The sequence below is a fragment of the Epinephelus fuscoguttatus genome, linkage group LG18, assembly GCF_011397635.1.
Source record: "Epinephelus fuscoguttatus linkage group LG18, E.fuscoguttatus.final_Chr_v1".
Taxonomy (NCBI): domain Eukaryota; kingdom Metazoa; phylum Chordata; class Actinopteri; order Perciformes; family Serranidae; genus Epinephelus; species Epinephelus fuscoguttatus.
Genome location: NC_064769.1, coordinates 36,651,464 through 36,669,528, shown reverse-complemented (window position 1 = coordinate 36,669,528; position 18,065 = coordinate 36,651,464). Strand labels below are relative to the sequence as shown.

At 43.4% G+C, this 18,065-nt stretch overlaps 2 protein-coding genes across 3 annotated transcripts; one reads left to right on the top strand and one right to left on the bottom strand.

Moving 5' to 3' along the window:
• Positions 1 to 153: 153 nt before the first annotated feature.
• On the top strand, positions 154 to 9,240 carry ppwd1 (peptidylprolyl isomerase domain and WD repeat containing 1). The gene is made up of 11 exons (XM_049560070.1): positions 154 to 629; positions 755 to 857; positions 2,493 to 2,596; positions 2,775 to 2,895; positions 3,012 to 3,459; positions 3,542 to 3,732; positions 4,722 to 4,911; positions 4,996 to 5,177; positions 5,266 to 5,347; positions 5,437 to 5,619; positions 9,028 to 9,240. The coding sequence occupies exons 1-11, from the start codon at positions 497 to 499 to the stop codon at positions 9,169 to 9,171; spliced, it is 1,881 nt and encodes a 626-aa protein (XP_049416027.1). The 5' UTR covers positions 154 to 496; the 3' UTR covers positions 9,172 to 9,240.
• A 59-nt stretch (positions 9,241 to 9,299) lies between these two features.
• trim23 (tripartite motif containing 23) lies at positions 9,300 to 17,120 on the bottom strand. Of its 2 annotated transcripts, XM_049560071.1 has the most exons (11): positions 16,891 to 17,120; positions 16,045 to 16,207; positions 14,063 to 14,184; positions 13,703 to 13,981; positions 13,438 to 13,620; positions 13,139 to 13,354; positions 12,919 to 13,053; positions 12,693 to 12,822; positions 12,486 to 12,596; positions 11,091 to 11,215; positions 9,300 to 10,905 (listed from the first exon to the last, which is right to left on the bottom strand). In XM_049560071.1, the coding sequence occupies exons 1-11, from the start codon at positions 16,987 to 16,989 to the stop codon at positions 10,726 to 10,728; spliced, it is 1,743 nt and encodes a 580-aa protein (XP_049416028.1). In that variant the 5' UTR covers positions 16,990 to 17,120; the 3' UTR covers positions 9,300 to 10,725. The 2 variants fall into 2 exon arrangements, with proteins under 2 accessions (XP_049416028.1, XP_049416029.1); XM_049560072.1 differs by lacking the exons at positions 14,063 to 14,184; positions 16,045 to 16,207; positions 16,891 to 17,120 and having other exon boundaries at positions 13,703 to 13,786; positions 13,858 to 13,965.
• Positions 17,121 to 18,065: the final 945 nt, after the last annotated feature.

Below are 18,065 nucleotides of genomic sequence, written 5' to 3'. Positions count from 1 at the left end.
GATGTGTAGGTGACGGAACAATCCCATGCGATATTTGGGACTCCCCTACAGTTTTTTTACTTTTGGTTTGACCCAAGTGTTCCATGATAATACATCCTCGGAAACAACAGAGACTTTGTTCCACTGCAGCTAACGCGGTTAAAATCGGTTAAAATACTTAAATTTGAAGGGTTAAAACCTGATATTCACATCTTTAAAAACACTAATTATACTTTTCTCACCATGTAGTGACGCTAATGTATGTTGGAGCTTTTAAAATAAGTATTTCAGGCGATGAACGTCGTTGCTCCTGTATTTCTTTTTTATAGCGCGTAAATAGTACAGAAAATTGTCCGAAAATTTAGCTAAACTTTTCAATGAAATGCTTTATTAGTTATGATAAAATATATCAAAAATATTAATGAGTTACACGTAAAACTAGTAATAGATATATCATAAGTGGTAGTCGTTGAGCGGAAGTACCGTAATACCGGAAGGACACGGAAGATCGGCAGCAATGGCGGCAGAAGAAAACAATGTGGAACTCAAGCGAAAAGCAGATGACAGCCAGGATGGAGAAGGTGATGGAGAAGATGATGAATGGGTCGGACCCATGCCAAGTGAAGCCACCAAGGCTAAGAAAAGGAAAGGTTCGTTTCCGGCGGTTAGCGCTCCACATTTTTTGATTTATCTGCGACTCCTGCTAAACTATGCTAACCATGCTAACCAAACTCCCGCTAACTCCTGCGTGTTTTTGTTTTGTTTTCTCCTCCAGTGCTCGAGTATGAGCGTGTTTATCTGGACAACCTGCCCTCAGCTGCGATGTATGAGCGGAGCTACATGCACAGAGACGTCATCACACACATAGTTTGTTCCAAGTAAGTGATTTGGCAGTAAACTTATGACACACTGTGTTCAGCTTAGTCTAACCTGATGGGACAGATTTACTGTTACATATACTTTATCAAAGATTAATTATTATGTTCAGATGATAGAGGAGGTTTGCAGAGATCAAACTTCTATGTATTTCCTACATGCAGTTACAACGGTAAAGATTTAGGGAGACTTAGTGGCATCTAGACGTGAGGACTGCAGATTGCAACCAGCTGAAACTTCTCCCATAATGTGCCATTTATTAATTGTCAGGGGGGTTTTATCAGGAGCCGAATTATCCACAGAGGTCTCTTCTTCTCCAAAACAAACAGAGCAGAAGATTAAACCGATGAAAACACAGGATAAATCAGTGCAATGTTACAAATCAGCGATTCTCCAACACGGTTTGGCTTGTTGCAGACGGGCTGCTAGACCAGCACCTGCTAATTTAAGATCCAGACATTCAGGAGGTTTTTACTGGGAGCTGAATTATGGGCAGAGGTTTCTTCCTCTCCAAAATAAATGGACCTGGTATTTAATCAAAAAATAACAAGAGATAAAGCAGTTTTCATTCATCTTCTAACCGCTTCATCCTCTTGAGGGTCGCGGGGGGGCTGGAGCTATCCCAGCTACATCGGGCGAGAGGCAGGGTACACCCTGGACAGGTCGCCAGACTATTGCAGGGCTGACACATAGAGACAAACAACCATTCACACTCACATTCACACCTACGGACAATTTAGAGTCACCAATTAACCTAGTCCCCAATCTGCATGTCTTTGGACTGTGGGAGGAAGCCGGAGTGCCCGGAGAGAACCCACGCTGACACGGGGAGAACATGCAAACTCCACACAGAAGGGCTCCCACGCCCGGGATCGAACCAGCAACCCTCTTGCTGTGAGGCGAGAGTGCTAACCACCACACCACCGTGCCGCCCTAAAGCAGTTTTAAAACAAAAAAAAAAAAACATCTGTGTTTTAAAGGTTGCTATCAACAGTGGCTGACGCAAGAACGCAAAAACATGAATGTCCCTCTCTAGAGTCAGTGTTTGGTTTGTCCATTCTGGGCTGCTGTAGAAATACAGTGATGCAACATGGTGATCTTCACAGATGAAGCTCTGCAGCTCCCTACGTAGATAGAAATGGCTCATTCTAACTTAACAAAAACACTCTTTTTTTCGGGTGATTATACACTAAAGAAAACATATTTATTATATTCCATTTCTGTCAATATATCCCCATAATCCTGCACACTAGACCTTTAATTATCACTGTAACCACTATACAGTTTAGACCAGCATTTACTGTGCGTTAAGACAGTGTTATCATTAATGTTCTTGCGTCCAAAGAATGTTATACACTTTCAAAAGAAGACTGTTCCATGTCAAATCTAAATAAGACTTCGAATTGGTGTTTTATACAATAGTGTGAGTGCCTTTATGCACCTGTGATGATGAAGGGCTCTCCCATCAACGCAACAGGGGTTTGTGATGTCTCTGAATCCTTCAAACCTAAATTTCTTCCTATACAGTGATGGCTATGTCTTAATATATACAAGGAAGTTGACATTCATTGATTTGACTTCATTTATCCTCTTGTTCATGGCTTTCTTTCTTATGAGGTAAATCATACTTTTTTCAGGACAGACTTCATTATCACAGCCAGCCAGGACGGCCATGTCAAGTTCTGGAAGAAGAAGGAGGAGGAGGGAATAGAGTTTGTCAAGCACTTTAGAAGCCATCTCGGTATGTATTAACTTTATCACTTGAATCTTTGACAGTCTGTCTGATTATTTATTTGTGGTTAATGGCAGAGGGCAAGATAGAATTGCATCCTGACTTCCCTGCGTTTCATTTTAGTTTTGTATACTCAAATATAACGTGTATCTTATAGTTCGATGAATGACTGTTGTATTTTCTGCAGGTGTGATAGAAAGTATCGCAGTCAGTGCTGAAGGAGCCCTCTTCTGTTCTGTTGGTGACGATCAGGCCATGAAAGTTTTTGATGTTGTCAACTTTGACATGATCAATATGCTGAAGCTGGGGTGAGTTATAAAGGCATTGTACTTCAGGTGTAGTATGTGTGCACAGAATATGCTTACAAACCTGCACTGGCACCTCTTTCTTAGTGTAACATGCATTTTTCGTCTCGTCCGTGCAGCTTCCATCCAGGCCAGTCAGAGTGGATCTACAATCCCGGGGATGCGATCTCTACGGTGGCCTGCTCGGAAAAATCCACAGGGAAGATCTTCGTCTACGATGGACGGGGAAGCAACCAGCCCCTACACGTCTTCGACAAGATGCACTCGTCGCCTCTGTCTCAAATCCGCCTGAATCCCAAATTTAGAGTCATCGTCTCTGCTGACAAAGCAGGAATGCTTGAATACTGGACCGGCCTCCCAAATGAATTCAAGTTCCCCAAGCATGTGCACTGGGAATACAAAACAGACACAGACTTGTATGAATTTGCAAAACACAAAACGTATCCCACCAGCCTCGCGTTCTCTTCCGATGGGAAGAAAATGGCCACCATCGCTTCTGACAGGAAAGTTCGGATATTTCGCTTCCTAACGGGGAAACTGATGAGAGTGTTCGATGAATCATTGACTGTAAGTTCTCACTCACTGTTTATCCCCGATCTTAAAAGGTGCGTCTAACTCACGTGCTTATCCCACCTGCTTCATGTGTTAGATGTTCACAGAGTTGCAGCAGATGAGGCAGCAGCTGCCTGACATGGAGTTCGGGAGGCGGATGGCCGTGGAGAGAGAGCTGGAGAAGGTGGACGGCATCCGACTGACAAATATCATCTTTGATGAAACCGGACACTTTGTGCTGTATGGGACCATGCTGGGCATCAAGGTCATCAATGTGGAAACCAACAGGTGCGATTATATGGAGGGGAGAACGTCCTCAAGTGACTCAAGTGTTGGTTGCTTAATTAAACCTTGAAGGCTCCATCCCAAAACACCCCATGCCCCTAACAATTTAGCCCTTACCACCTCGTTTTACTTGTTCACGTTTAGAGGTAGGGTGTCCCGATTCTTGGTGAGATAGAGGGGTAAAGTGTCAGGGGCCACTTGGCCCTCCAAACAGAAAGTTGTAAACGTCTGTACAAGCAACAACAGAAACCCACAAATGTATTTTCTTTGTCAATAGATACTTAAAACTCATGTTAACCATCCTATAATCTTCCTTTAATGTGTTTCTGTGGACCGTGTCTTTATATCAAGCATAACAATATTGGTAGTAGTGTGTTGATGTCCCTGTAGCTAACTAGCTAGCCAAGGTAACATACTTATTGCTGATTTGTGAGTTAAAGACCTGCATTTTGATGTATTTCCATGTTGCATTCCTGCCCTTTTCATTGTATTATGATGCCCAAAATTTGACTGAAGTCCATTAGTGAAGTTGCTGCACATGTTACTGCCCCTCTAATATCAGTGCAGACTGGCAGGCTAGGAGCAGAGGTTGCTAACATTAGCCTACAACGACGCTAGTGGCCTGGTGATGAAGCAGTGTTCTCTTTTGTTTGATGAGTCATTTGATTGATTGATAGTGTGAAACTGAAGCTGTGAAAGAGTCGCGATCATTCATGCTTCTTTATCTCCATCAGATAAATGGCAAATGTCACTGTGATAACACCATCATTGCCATCGTTGCATCTCTTTATGAAAACTACTACTGATGACGTATCTGGGTTTTGAAGGGTTGTCCAGTTTAATAGGTGAAGATTTCATCCACTGCCCCGTCTTAACTCTGTCCAAAGGGGCAAAGGAGGGGTGGGGGTAAAAGTAAGAAATGGTATCGGGCCATCTATCCCACATAGTCTAGGTGAATGTTAGATTAAATGTTTTTGGATGTTGTTCCTCAGATGTGTGCGGATCCTCGGGAAGTTGGAGAACATTCGTGTGGTCCAGCTGAGTCTGTTCCAGGGGGTCGCAAAGGCCATGCACGTGGCTCCCACTGTGGAGATGAAGGCGTCTGACAACCCTGCCTTAGAGAATGTGGAGCCCGACCCCACCGTGTTCTGCACCGCGTTTAAAAAGAACCGCTTCTACATGGTGAGATAACGAAACCTTCAAATTTAACATGATACAGTTATTGTTCCATTGCTCTTACTAGATCATTCTTTTTTTTAACGTCAGTTCTCAAAGAGGGAACCAGAGGATACAAAGAGTGCAGACTCGGACAGAGACATCTTTAACGAGAAGCCGTCAAAGGAGGAGGTGATGGCTGCCACACAGGCTGAGGGCCCCAAGAGAGTGTCTGACAGCGCCATCATCCACACCACCATGGGAGACATCCACATCAAGCTGTTCCCTGTAGAGTAAGTGTCTGAGAACATTACAGCTTTGTTCAGAAGTCTCCTTTACTCTTCACTAGATATAAACATTACTGTGCTCTGTTGTTTTTAGGTGCCCCAAAACTGTGGAGAACTTCTGTGTCCACAGCAGGAACGGTTACTACAATGGTCACATATTCCACAGAGTCATCAAGGTGAGATTTCTGACCTGGTTATAAAGACATACTCAGCAATGTGACTCTGCATCAAGCTGTGTGTAAATCATTGTCTTTGTTTTGTGCAGGGTTTTATGATTCAGACAGGAGACCCTACAGGCACAGGCATGGGTGGAGAGAGCATCTGGGGAGGAGAGTTCGAGGATGAGTTCCACGCCACGCTGAGACACGACCGCCCGTACACGCTCAGCATGGCGAACGGAGGCCCCGGCACCAACGGCTCACAGTTTTTCATCACTGTTGTACCGACTGTAAGTTTCCTCATTAATCAGTCACAATGGCAAACCCTACTATAAAGCCCCCCCTCAGACGTTCACTTCACTAATGTGCTTTATATTGCACATGTCAGTCTCAGGTTCAGGTTAGCCCTCGGGCTACGTTTAGTAAAAGACACAAAGACAGTTCAACTAGGTCGGACAAGTCTAAACTGTATGCCATCAGATTCACATAAAGGCTCCGGCAGCCAAAGATTAAACATGCACAGAGAGCTTAGATGTATGTCTCACTGTGTGTCTTTAAGAGCACTGTGAAATATGTGTCACACAGAGGAATCGTTTGACATCTTGGTAAATTTGCTTCTTTGCTTTCTGGTTGAGAGTTGGAGGAGAAGATTGATGCAACTCTCATGTCTGTATGGTGCATATGAAGCTGCAGCCACTCAGCTTAGCAAGACTGGAAATGGGGGAACAGCCTGGCTCTGTGTTAAAGTTCAAAATAATTAGCCCGCAGAAGTCTTTAGAGCTGACCAACTTAAATGTTACGTCTTGTTTGTTAAACCTGGGCAAAAGTGAAGTGTAGAAACAATGTCTAACCTGAACCTTATTTCTCAAGATACTATTTAAACATCTATTATGCCCAAAGAAAATAAAACTTTGAAACACGATGACTGAGACAGTTTTAAGTTGTAGAGGAAAATGTTTTCATGTCAGATTAGTCTATAAAAATGTTGCAAAAGAAGAGAAACCTCTCTTTCATGTGAACTGCTTATAGTGTTGATATCCACCCAAATGCTTTACACACTTTAAATAAATCATAAAATTCACAGTTCTTTTTTTAAACTAACTTTTATTTAAAAAAAAAAATTCTTAAAATCCAGAGGATGACCCCATGTAAAGCTCTGGCAGCCTCTAGTGGTGTTCAGGACTCCCATGTTGGGAACCAGCTTACGACCAAAAGAAGAGTGAAACCTCTTCTCTACCAACATGGAACCAGTTCTGGTTGGTTTCTGCACCTAATTTCGAACCATTCAGAGCTTTTTGACCAAAAACAAATCAGTTCAGGACCTGAGAAGTTGGTCCCCACCTGGAACCAGAAACACAGCAGGCTTTCCTTGACCTGAGGAGTGACTCATGACATCAGTGGGCGTGTCACATTCTACAGGTTGAGAAGCGAGGATGGAGAACGCAACAATTAAGACATTAATCAAGAAATCATTGGAAAAATGAACATACAGTAGACTCATTCTTAGTTGGTACATAAGGAAACGTATTGCATTCACTTGACAAATAAAAAAATCTGTTGAGTAATTTTTTCTGTTTTTCTGAGTAATTTTTTTCTCAGTTAAGAGAGCAGTAGAACAACAGACGCTTTCATTCCTTTCTTGAGAGCTGGATATAATGGAAGCAAACATGACCCGCTTGTTTAGTTTAATCAAGTTTTACTTTGTTTTGGGTTTGAGACACTGGGAGACACTCTTGTCTTTAAGTCATATAGATGGCGTTACCATTAGTTTGTCGACTTTACGCAGGCACCCTAAGACTTTGCGTTTGCTCAGATGAAAAGCCCATTCAGATCTGCTGGACATTGCAGTGTTTCTCCAGAATCAGATGGACACATAACCCAAAGCAAAGTAAAACTGGATTAAACTAAATAAGCGGGTCATGTTTGCTTCTATTATATCGAGCTCTCAAGAAAGGAATGAAAGCGTCTGTTGTTCTATTGCTCTCTTAACTCAGAGAAAAATACTCAGAAAAACAGAAAAAATTACTCAATAAAACAGATTTTTTTTTATTTGTCAAGGTATGTCCGTAGGCACATGCTTGTTTTTGAATACGAGATAAGATAAGATAAACTTCATTGTCCCGCAAGGGAAATTCGTCTTGGGCAGTACAGTGTAAACAGCTGCAATATTCACATACATACATACAATCAACACAGACAAGTTGCCAACATAGTGCACTGAGTGTGTTACAGTTACGGACTACTGGTGCAAGAGTAATGCAGCCATTTGCCTTGTATGTAAGGTTACAATCAAAAGGAACTACAGGTATTGCACTGGCCTATCTCAAAGTGCAAGTGAGTGCAGATAAAAACAAATAAATACAGAGGTCAAATAAAAACACCAGTAAAAACAGTTAAAATTAAACAAATATCTGTTATAAGAAAACAAAAGTTTGCAGGTAATCAGCGTGATCCGCCATCTTGCTACTGCTGTTAACTTCCGTTGAGCATTGTGCAACGCCCTCCGTTCATGACGCGTCCTTGATTTTGATGGTTCCACACAAACCTGTCGGAAACACGGGCTGGTTTGTTAGAGAGCGCCAAGATTCCAAGAATCCTGAACGTAACCAGTTCAAGAACCAGAGCTGATTTGGTGGAAATGGGGCATAAGTGGTGCTCAGGACCCACGTGTTGGGAACCAGTATCCACCAGCATGTGAGCAAAGAAGCACACTGAGGGGTTATATTAGAGTCCCAAACTGACATCTTGTCATTTGTAATTGTGCTCGGGCAATGTTGGACTGTTGTATTTTAATTTTTGTAACATTTTTAACAGGAAAATCATTAACAAAAAAACTACACTTAAAAACAAACAGGCAGGAAAACATTAATACAGGAATTAAGGATTAATCAGTTGCAGCTGTGAGCCAATCATGATCCAGCGTGTCATTTACAGGTGTGCTATACCGCATCATCAGTAGTTCCCTCCAGACATATATCTGCTGAAACTGTCCCATTGTTCATTAACCATATTGTTTTTTCAGTTTAATCTTTCCACATGCAGTAGTTTCCATCATTTGAACTATCCACATATTTAGTGTTGGAGTCTGAGGCTCTTCCATCACCTCAGAATCATCTCAGCACAGGTTACAAGGCCAGTTTTCAGTATTATAAATACGAATCTGTTTAAATTCGGCGCTAGTTTTGTCACCAAGGAGACTTTTTTCCGTCGTTACGAACTGGGCCGTTCACATTCTGACCACTGACCAATATGATCGTACACAGGGGAGAAACCTGAGGACATTCCCATAATCACAATGTCGTATTAATGCTAATTAATTGTTAAACTGATGAGGAAATTTATTAAGAGTGCCATTAGTTAGAGGCAGGGGTGAGTGTCTCTCATGCTCAGAGTAGTCATTAATTAAAGGCTTGAGCTGAGTTTAAAAATCGTCCCCTGACGCCGCCTGAGAGAGAACAGAAGACACTTGGCTTCCCTCCTGGATCATTATTTTCCAGCTCATCTCTGTTCTCCAGCAGTGCTGCTCTCTCTCTGTTTCGCTCACATCAGATGCCAAATACTATATATAATTATCTACCAAGGTTCAGTCACATCTGAGTACAGCTCCAACATTTAACAGCATGACTTACGTCTAAAAAGGGCCTTAAAATATCTTCCTTGTGATGCAGATTGTTTAATGTGCGTCTGTTTTCCCTCAGCCGTGGCTCGACAACAAGCACACTGTGTTTGGACGGTGTACGAAGGGCATGGAGGCCGTCCAGAGGATCTCCAACGTCAAAGTCAACCCCAAGACGGACAAACCATATGAAGACATCAGCATCATCAACATCACCATAAAGTGATCGTACGTCTTCATCCAGTCGTGTACAGTGATGTTTTTTACCAGTTATTAAAGAGTGAGACTGTACTAAGATTATGTGTTAGTGCCAAGTTGTTAATGACCCCAAAGAAGAAGCTTCCAGGCGACAAATCAGGTCAATTAGTTTATTTTACAGCAACACATTATGAATAATTTACAAAAGCCATCATCAAGTCCACTGGTAACAAAGGTTTGGATGCGCATTGTGCTTCTACATTTCAGAAACAAATGGAAATGTTTTCACAGACTGTGGAAAGGCTTTTCACACGTGCATTTTTTTATTTGTATTTTTATACATAGATACATGTAGTAAACATTACATAGCAATGAATAAAGATTAACTCAAAGTCAAACCATGGATCCTCAATAACAAGACAAGTGTCAGTGTTAGGTTTCACTATGTTCACATTACATTATTACTGAAGGCTGTCTGTTCCAGGTGTACCATCTCGTGAGCACTCCAGACAGATTAACAGGACGTGTGAGATGTTTAAATAGGAATATTTGTCTTATTTTTTTTGCAGTGAGATTAATACTCGGTCTACTAAGAAACAGCAGAAAGTTCATTTGCTCCCAAATGAAAACTGGTAGTGAGGCAGCAAAACAAGTGCATTCCACAAATCCTGCGTGCGAGGCTCCACAAAACGGAGGCAGAATCGGTGCGTTAAAAACTCGTCACACTACGGCCTGGTATCAAAGTAACATTCCCGCTCATAAATAAGTTCAGTAAACACTGTTCTGTAACAGAAAACATCCCCACCAAAACCCCACTGGTGCGCCATCTCAAGACCAGCTGTGGCATTAAATAGGTTCAGAGTACACTTATAAAAAAGAACACACATAACTTAAAGACCCCATGAAACACCCACTGCTATTGCTTACATCAGATGAAGGCAAAGTGAGAGGAGAGCCGAAAGTTTAAAGTCGTCCGCGGTGAACATCTCTGTCCCGTCTCACCTGCAGATACGCAGCTAAAAGGTTGTTGCAGTAATTATCAGGATTATACGATGTGTCGCCAGAGTATACTGAATCAACAGAAGGTACGAAAATCACTACCGTACAGACTACTCTGCGTTTACTGAAGATTACTGTCACATATGGAGGCGGTTATGATGAGGATAGAAAATACAGATAGAGTTCACTCTGCCAGGGCACAAGGAGCATTTTTAACATATTACTGGACCCGAGTCAGCGAGCGATAGGTGCCAGATAACAGCTTGTCTCTGGGAAGAAAAGGTTAGAACAAAGAGAAACTAAAGCAAGCGACATGTTAGACTGTAAGCTGCCTTGGAAAAGAAGCAACTCAAGGTTCTGGGGCCGGTGAGTGTATATCTTGGAGGTTGTAGTTTCATGAAGCGAGAGAACATATTTACATCTTGTTTTCTTTGCCCGCATTGGTGCGCAAAGAAGGAAAGATGAGGAGGGCGGGCTTAGAGCCGCAGTCTTCAAAGTTAATATTGGGGAGTGGAGGGGGAGCTGATGAGCAGGGCTCAGAGGATGCGGGGTTCGAGTCGTTAGGGGAGAGTCAAAGTAACGTTTAGGCGACATCCAGGACGCCAGCAGCCACCAGCTGCCTGGAGAGCCAATCCAGCCCCTCGTGGAGGCCCATCCCGCTGCGGGCGTCACAGCCCTGAATGTGCCAGCTCCTCCCACAGCACAGCTTGTGTAGGCTCAGCAGCTCCGTCATCTCCTCCACAGACACCACGCCAGGTACGTCCTGCACACAGGCAACACATCAGCAACTCTCTGAGCTACGACAACATGTACTGTATATAATTTATTAGTGGTGGAGGGGAAAATCAACAGCATGGTATCAACTGCTTTTTCAGTCCAGGAGATATATTTGGGAGCATTATAGTATTGTGTGTATCAGTCTCCATTCTCAGAGTGTTGTTCCAGTACCTGTTTGTTTGCAAAGATGAGCAGCAAGGCGTCCCTCAGCTCCTTCTCCGTCAGTAGTTTGGCCAGCTCACTGTGAGCCTCCATGAGTCTGTCTCTGTGGCAGCTGTCAATCACAAACACCACCGCTGCACACACACACAACGAGAGTCAGGGAAGAGAGGTACAGCTTTGACATCCACCATTAACTTTTGGAAATCATTAAGCTGCTGAATTTTCAAACATGATGCTGCACAATCGTCACGTGTTACAGAAGAAAAAAATCACTTGTGAAACAAACATCTTGTCAAATTATAATTTTTTACAGTAAAGTTCATGTTAAAGTTAATATAAATAGTTTACTACAAGAGTTCAGTGTGACATTGTGTTATTAAGGAAGGGCTTTTGTTTGTCTTACTAAACTAAAAAACATATTCACCCCCTCAGTTTTCATGTTTGTTTCAACATTCAATCAACTTCAAATGACCCTTTACTGTCTGGGTGAAAACAGATTTCTACAAAGTGTCTGAAGTCTAAATGAATTACATGATGCAGGTTTATCAGAAGTTACAGCCTTGGTGAGTACAATGGCTATTTAATAAATACAGAATCACTGAGTCACTATGAATGCAGCCAAACAAGGAAGTCTGCCTACAGTGTTTGAATTTGAATCTGCAGCCGAGAGATCACACTCAGAACCTGCATTTTGCTCAGTTCGCTAAAAAACAAGGAAAATGTGCAGAGCTCAAATACCACACCAACATGTCCTTACAGTAACCTCTGTGTAATCAATCTAGTGTTTTTTTTCCCAGTAATCAGTGTGTAGCTGCTGACATGTTGAGGCAGAGGGTGCTGTCTGTAGCTCTGGTTGAGGGTGAGAGGCTGTCAGCAGATAAACAGAGATCTGTGTGGGTACATGAGACCCTAAAAAAGAGGCTGGATCATGGGGAGTACCACCAGTTGGTCCAGGAGCTTCTCCTCCATCATGGACGTTTACAGGCAGATTTTAGGATGACTCAGGGGCAGTTTGACAACCTGCTGTCTATCATCAGGCCGTATAGCTCTGGGTATCCAGTAACCACTACCACCAGTTTCTCCTCCAGTGTTACCAACTGACATGGGGCGTTTTTCTGCTTTGGGTTTAAGTATTTCAACTTGAGGAGTTCAGAGCAAAAACGCCAGGCAAAAACGCCAGGTGCCTAGATTGCAGAAATGTGAGGCACATTGCGACGCAAAAAACACAAGCAAAAATCTTAATTCTCATTAAAAGCAATTACAAAAAGGCACCTCCAGCTGCTGAAACCCTTTCTGTGTGATCAGGTCCTTACAGTGCAACAAAATATGAAAAGTCATCAGGATTTTGTGACATTTAGACAACACAAAACAACATATTTAAAGTGCACAGAACACAGACATTACCTTGAGTGTTGAGATAGTAGTGTTTCCAGAGAGGTCGCAGCTTATGTTTTCCACCCACGTCCCAGATGGTGAATTTCAAATTCTTATATTCAACTGTCTCCACGTTGAAACCTTTAAAAAAAACAATTGAAAAGACCTTTTATCATTGTGGATTCATTATAAACTGATTAAACTATGTATATATTGTACACTATATAATGCATTTACCGATGGTTGGGATGGGTTGCATGAACTCGTCTTGTTTCAGCTTGAAGAGGATGGTGGTTTTCCCAGCTCCATCGAGCCCAAGAGTTACTACACGGATCTCCATCTTCGGACCAATGTGGACCCGGTTGTCCTGAAACAGAATCACATTGTTACATATTGGAACAAGCCCAAACTCTCAGTGCAGATCTCCAGGAGCAGCCACTGTAGGAGTAGAGACGGCGTGTACCTTAGTGAAGGTGACAGGGATGCCAGCATCCAGCTGAATGTGATCTGCCAGCTCTGTGAACTGGTGCTGCTGCTTCTGAAGCGTCTCCAGCAAACAGTTGATCTCCTGCTTCGCCAGCACGACTCTGCAGTCATCCTACGGCGGGACACAGGCAACATACATAAGTGGGGTTGCATGAGATATTTATTTCTTTAATCACAGTGTTTGTCGTGTCTTGTACCTGCTGAAGAGTTTTCTCACAGTGCAGGCAGGCTGTGGAGACCTGAGACAGCAGGATGGTCATGTCCTCCTGCTGCTGCCTCAGCCAGATCAGCCTCTCCCTGACGTGAGCGTCCACCACGCTCAGCGCCATCTCCTCCTGCCGACACAGAGTCTCATGGAGGTCTGCGAAGTAAGCTCGGACACATGAGCGAGCGCTCTCTGCTGTGCCGGGGACCTGACGAAGACACAGGGAAGATGTTAACGTCAGAAGTAAAGCACAGTCACTGATGTCTGAGATGAAGATAAATCCTATCTTACATGTTCAGTGTGTGCCATGCCGACTCCGTCCTCCACTATCTGCTCCCCGCCTTCTATTTGCTGCACGATGCCCACCAGCTTCCTCGAGTACTCGGACACTTCGTCTGTGAAGGTGCGGATGCAGTGGGCCATGTCCAGGATGGACGCACGGATCTGATTGGCTTCAGTCTCAAGAACAGCGTGCTGAAAAAATAAAAAGGGAGAACACATGAGCTTGTTTCTTGAAATGATATCAAACGTGAGGCTGTAGCTTGTTGTGAACTACCTTATGTCCCTGGTGCTTGCCGTACTCCTTACACACGCAGCACATGAGGGGCCCGGACTGACAGGCTTCTTCCAGGCAGACAAACTCGATGGCGTGGACCTGATGCTGCGGGCACAGGGTCTTCTCATGAGGCTTGTCAGCCAGCGGCACCCGGCGGTGTTTGGCCAGCGTGCGTGTGGAGTGGGTGAGCTGGGAGCACTCGGCACACAGGTGGGTGGCACACACGGTGCAGTACATGGAGGCCGTGTGGCTCTCGTCCTCATCACAGCGGATTATACACTAGCGAAGAGAAGAACAGTGAGAGAAAGGTGCAGCAGGTGTGAAGGGTGATATCATATATCTGATACAAAGTTGTCTTACTTCTCCCATTCCTTTCAGGGCGTCCTCCGCCATCCCAGACTGGTTGGTCGCTCCATTCTGGAGTCGCTCCAGAAGTTCAAGCAGAGCAAAGTTCTTCTTCAGACCCCAAACTCCAGAGTCCCCTGAAGAGCAAATAAAGAAAACACTATCAGACAAAATGACAGAGAAAAGTGAAGAGAACAGGACACTCAAACTTCTTAAGCACTAAAGATGTTTACTGTAAGACTAATGTTAATGTACACAGAATACCACCTGCTCACGTATCTCCTTTCCCCCTCAACTATGTCAGACTTTTTACACATATTTCGATTTAAAAAATACGTTTCAAGCTCTAACTGTAGGACCTTCTGTTCTCATTGTCATCATAGCTGATAATAATAACTATGTAATACTGTGATATCATGAAACTGAGACAGTAATCGTAACGGGAAAATATCAGACCGCTGCAACCCAACTTTGGTTAGATGTGCTTGTTCTCAAATAGTTTAGAGATTTGTTTTACAAAAAAAACTTTGAGTTTTCTTTCCTCAGGGTCTTTAAAACTGATAAATGGATCAAAAAATCAGTTTAAAATGGTTTTTAAACGGCTCCTGGCGAGTTCAAAGTATGTATGGCCCACCACACAATATCGGTTGGTCGAGCAAGTTCACTTTGCATTTTTTCCGCTCTCCTCACGGTCCATCGTGGTGAAGAGGGAGCTGAGCCTGAAGGCGAAGCTTTTAATTTACTGGTCCATCTATGTCCCAACCCTCGCCTGTGGTCATGAGTTCTGGGTAGTGACCGAAAGAATGAGATCGCAGATGCAAGCAGCCGACATGAGTTTCCTCTGTAGGGTGTCTGGGCTCAGCCTTAGAAATGGGGGGAGGAGCTCGGAGTAGAGCCGCTGTTCCTTCACATCGAAAAGGGTCAGTTGAGGTGGTTCAGCATCTGATTAGGATCCTCCTGGGCGCCTCCTGTTAGAGGTGTTTCAGGCGCGTCCCACTGGTAGGAGGCCCCGGGGCAGACCCATTGGAGGGATTACATATCTCATCTGGTCTGAGAACACCTTGGGGTCCTCCAGGAGGAGCTGGAAAGCGTTGCTGGGGAGAGGGACGTCTGGAGTGCTTTGCTCTGGCCCCGAGACCCAGCATCAGATAAGTGGATGAAAATGGATGGATGGATCCTCACGATGGCAGGACGTACAACCATAATCATATACAACCGTTCTCGCGACTGCACTTGGACTTGAGCCTTTTGACTTTCCCCAAGTCCAAAGATTAAAAACTATGTTATTTTAAAACGTGTGCCGTGAATCAGTTCATCTCCTCAATCAGACAATATTAACACTCTGAATTCTCTGCAGATGATCCACTTTGTTTGAACCAAACAATCAGCATCTTAGCAAGTTGCAGGTGAGAAACATGAGGAACTAACTTTCTGTTACTGAGCACAGGTTGGAAAAATGATTCCAAAGATAATTAAACTATGAGGTGGTCGACAAAAACAAACTGCAGTATCGAAAACGTTAAAAAAAATCACAGACAGAGACACAGCACTCATGATTTTGTGGATTTAATATATGATTATGACTCGTTTAAGACTCCAAACTCTTTAGGACTTGGGCCTGTCTTAACTTTGGGCTTGAATGCAAAGACTTGTGACTTGCAAAACAATGACTTGTTCACACCTCTGACAGTTTCTGCCATGGACTGAAAGTAAAAAAAACCTGAAGGTCGCTGGATGTTGTTGTAAGGTTGTCTTTTGGTTCTGGGATTTTTGCGCTTGTTGGTTTGACAAGTCAAAGTAAGACACACTGTAAATCTTCCAGACTGTCTCCAGGCGGACAGACGTGTCAGACTTTAGCGCCCATGGAGTCATGAAGCAGTCGAAACTGGTTCATATAATCATTTCTATCATTGCCAGATGTGTCTCTGCGACGTGATGCTCATGACTCGTCGTTTGACCTGTAACCAAAGCACTGACACAACCAGCCTCTCACTCACCCAGCTCAGTGACCTGTCTGTCGAAGGGGCAGCGGACCGCTCTGCCATGGAGGGGCAGCCGGGTCAGACAGTCATGGCACACTGTGTGACCGCACAGCAGGAGACGAGGGACCTTGTCTCCCTGGAGGGAGAAGACGTCCTCACACACACCACACTCCAGCACCTGTAAGTGAAGACACAATGTGATCAACCTCCAGAAGGCCTCGTCTGTGAGACTGTGACAGTCACTGCTGCAGAGACAGGAAGTGTGTAACAGCTGGCACTGAGTTCATGTGTGACTTCATGCTGAGGGATGCTGCACAAGGAGCCAGAGAGAATATATGAGAGTCATTACAGTGTGAGGTGCAGTCACCTTGACTCTAAGCATATCAGATAGTTAACCCCCCCTAATAACAAACGCCATGTTGACATCTACTGAACACATTCAAAGAGGAGCAGGTCCCAACTTTGCAGACACTTTACAATCGATCACGTCCCTGAGCTGTGCTGCCACACAGAGGAGCTGCAGCCAACCTCAATGGCACCCACAGCTAATGCAGAGGCCACCCAGCTCTGTTAGCACCCTGCACACACACACACACACACACACACATCCCGCTGTGATGCTGACTGCACCGGCTCATGGTGAAATATCTGAGCGGTAACCTTCCTCTGAAACGACTCTAACACGCAGCTCTTATTGAATCTAGCTGACTGTTCGCCATCCACCGCCAGCAACGCCAACGCAGCAGCCAAAATCTGGAGCCACGAAGACGAGCCTGCTGTCGGCGCTCCGTGTAAACTAACCGGACGACACGATCGCCGCGACAGTTACGTGTCTGTGGATTTTAGTGACAGAATAACGACCTTCACCGTGTTTCCATGAGCTCCCCTCCCGTGTCGGATGCAGGGCTCCATCGTCGCTACGGCGCCCTGCTTGTTTATTCCTGCTGCAGCAGCGGCCATTCTTGGACGACAGCGCAGAGGACTGAGCAGGTGCGAGAGGACAATCCCGCAGGTACTTCCGGTTTCGCTCGGTAAGCCCCGTTACCATCGATTGGCAAACAGTGCTGTTCCTTGTTTTATGTTTTTACATCTATACATGAAAATATTTATTATTTTCAATACGATGCCGATAATATAACGTACATTTTAGGCGTCATATCTTACACATAGCGAGAAACATTGCGATGTCATCGAAGTTCTCCTTTGTTGCGCATGCGCAGTAGCTAACGCAAACTGTTTACAAAAGAGCACCGCAGTACAGGTTTGTTACCTGCAATTTTCAGGTCCAGACAGAATATGTATATTAAAACACACAAATGAATGGATTCATATGTTAAAAATAATCTTTTAATAACGCGTCATAAACAGGAGGGATTGGGAATAATTAAAACACAGATAGTTTTAATGTTATTTTAGTACCAATGGGGCCTACATTTAAACATTTCAGAAAGATAGTAAATTCATTTTAAAGGTTTTCGTTAGAGGAGTTACTTTATAATGTCCATTTTTTTGTTTTTTGTTTCTTTACTAAATGTTTATTGATTCAAAGCACAATGCACATATTTGTATTTTTTTTTTATTTATATTTTTACACACAGACTCAGCACTGTGAATATATGTATTTTACTGTTAATAACTTAAGTACTAGTGTTAAACATTGTAGCATAATGCACATTTTGATTTAATTCTATTTAATTTTATTTGATTACTTTATATTTATATACGTCGACTTCATACTCTTATTCTTACTTCTTATAATTCTCTATTCTTTACATCAGAGCGGCTGTAACGAATCACAGTGTGCCCTTAGGGATCAATAAAGTATTTCTAATTCTGATGCTGCAATGTGCACATTTCAATCAAGACCAACATACAAATTGTCAAACAATATAATGTACGCTGTCCAACATGAATACATAAATAAAGAAAATAAAACAGAGCGAGAGGAGAAAGGAAAAAAAAAATCTTCATATCAAAACTAGCAAATCAGGGCTGTAACTTCTCCAGAGTTTCTTCCTCTGGAGTCTTTAGTTATG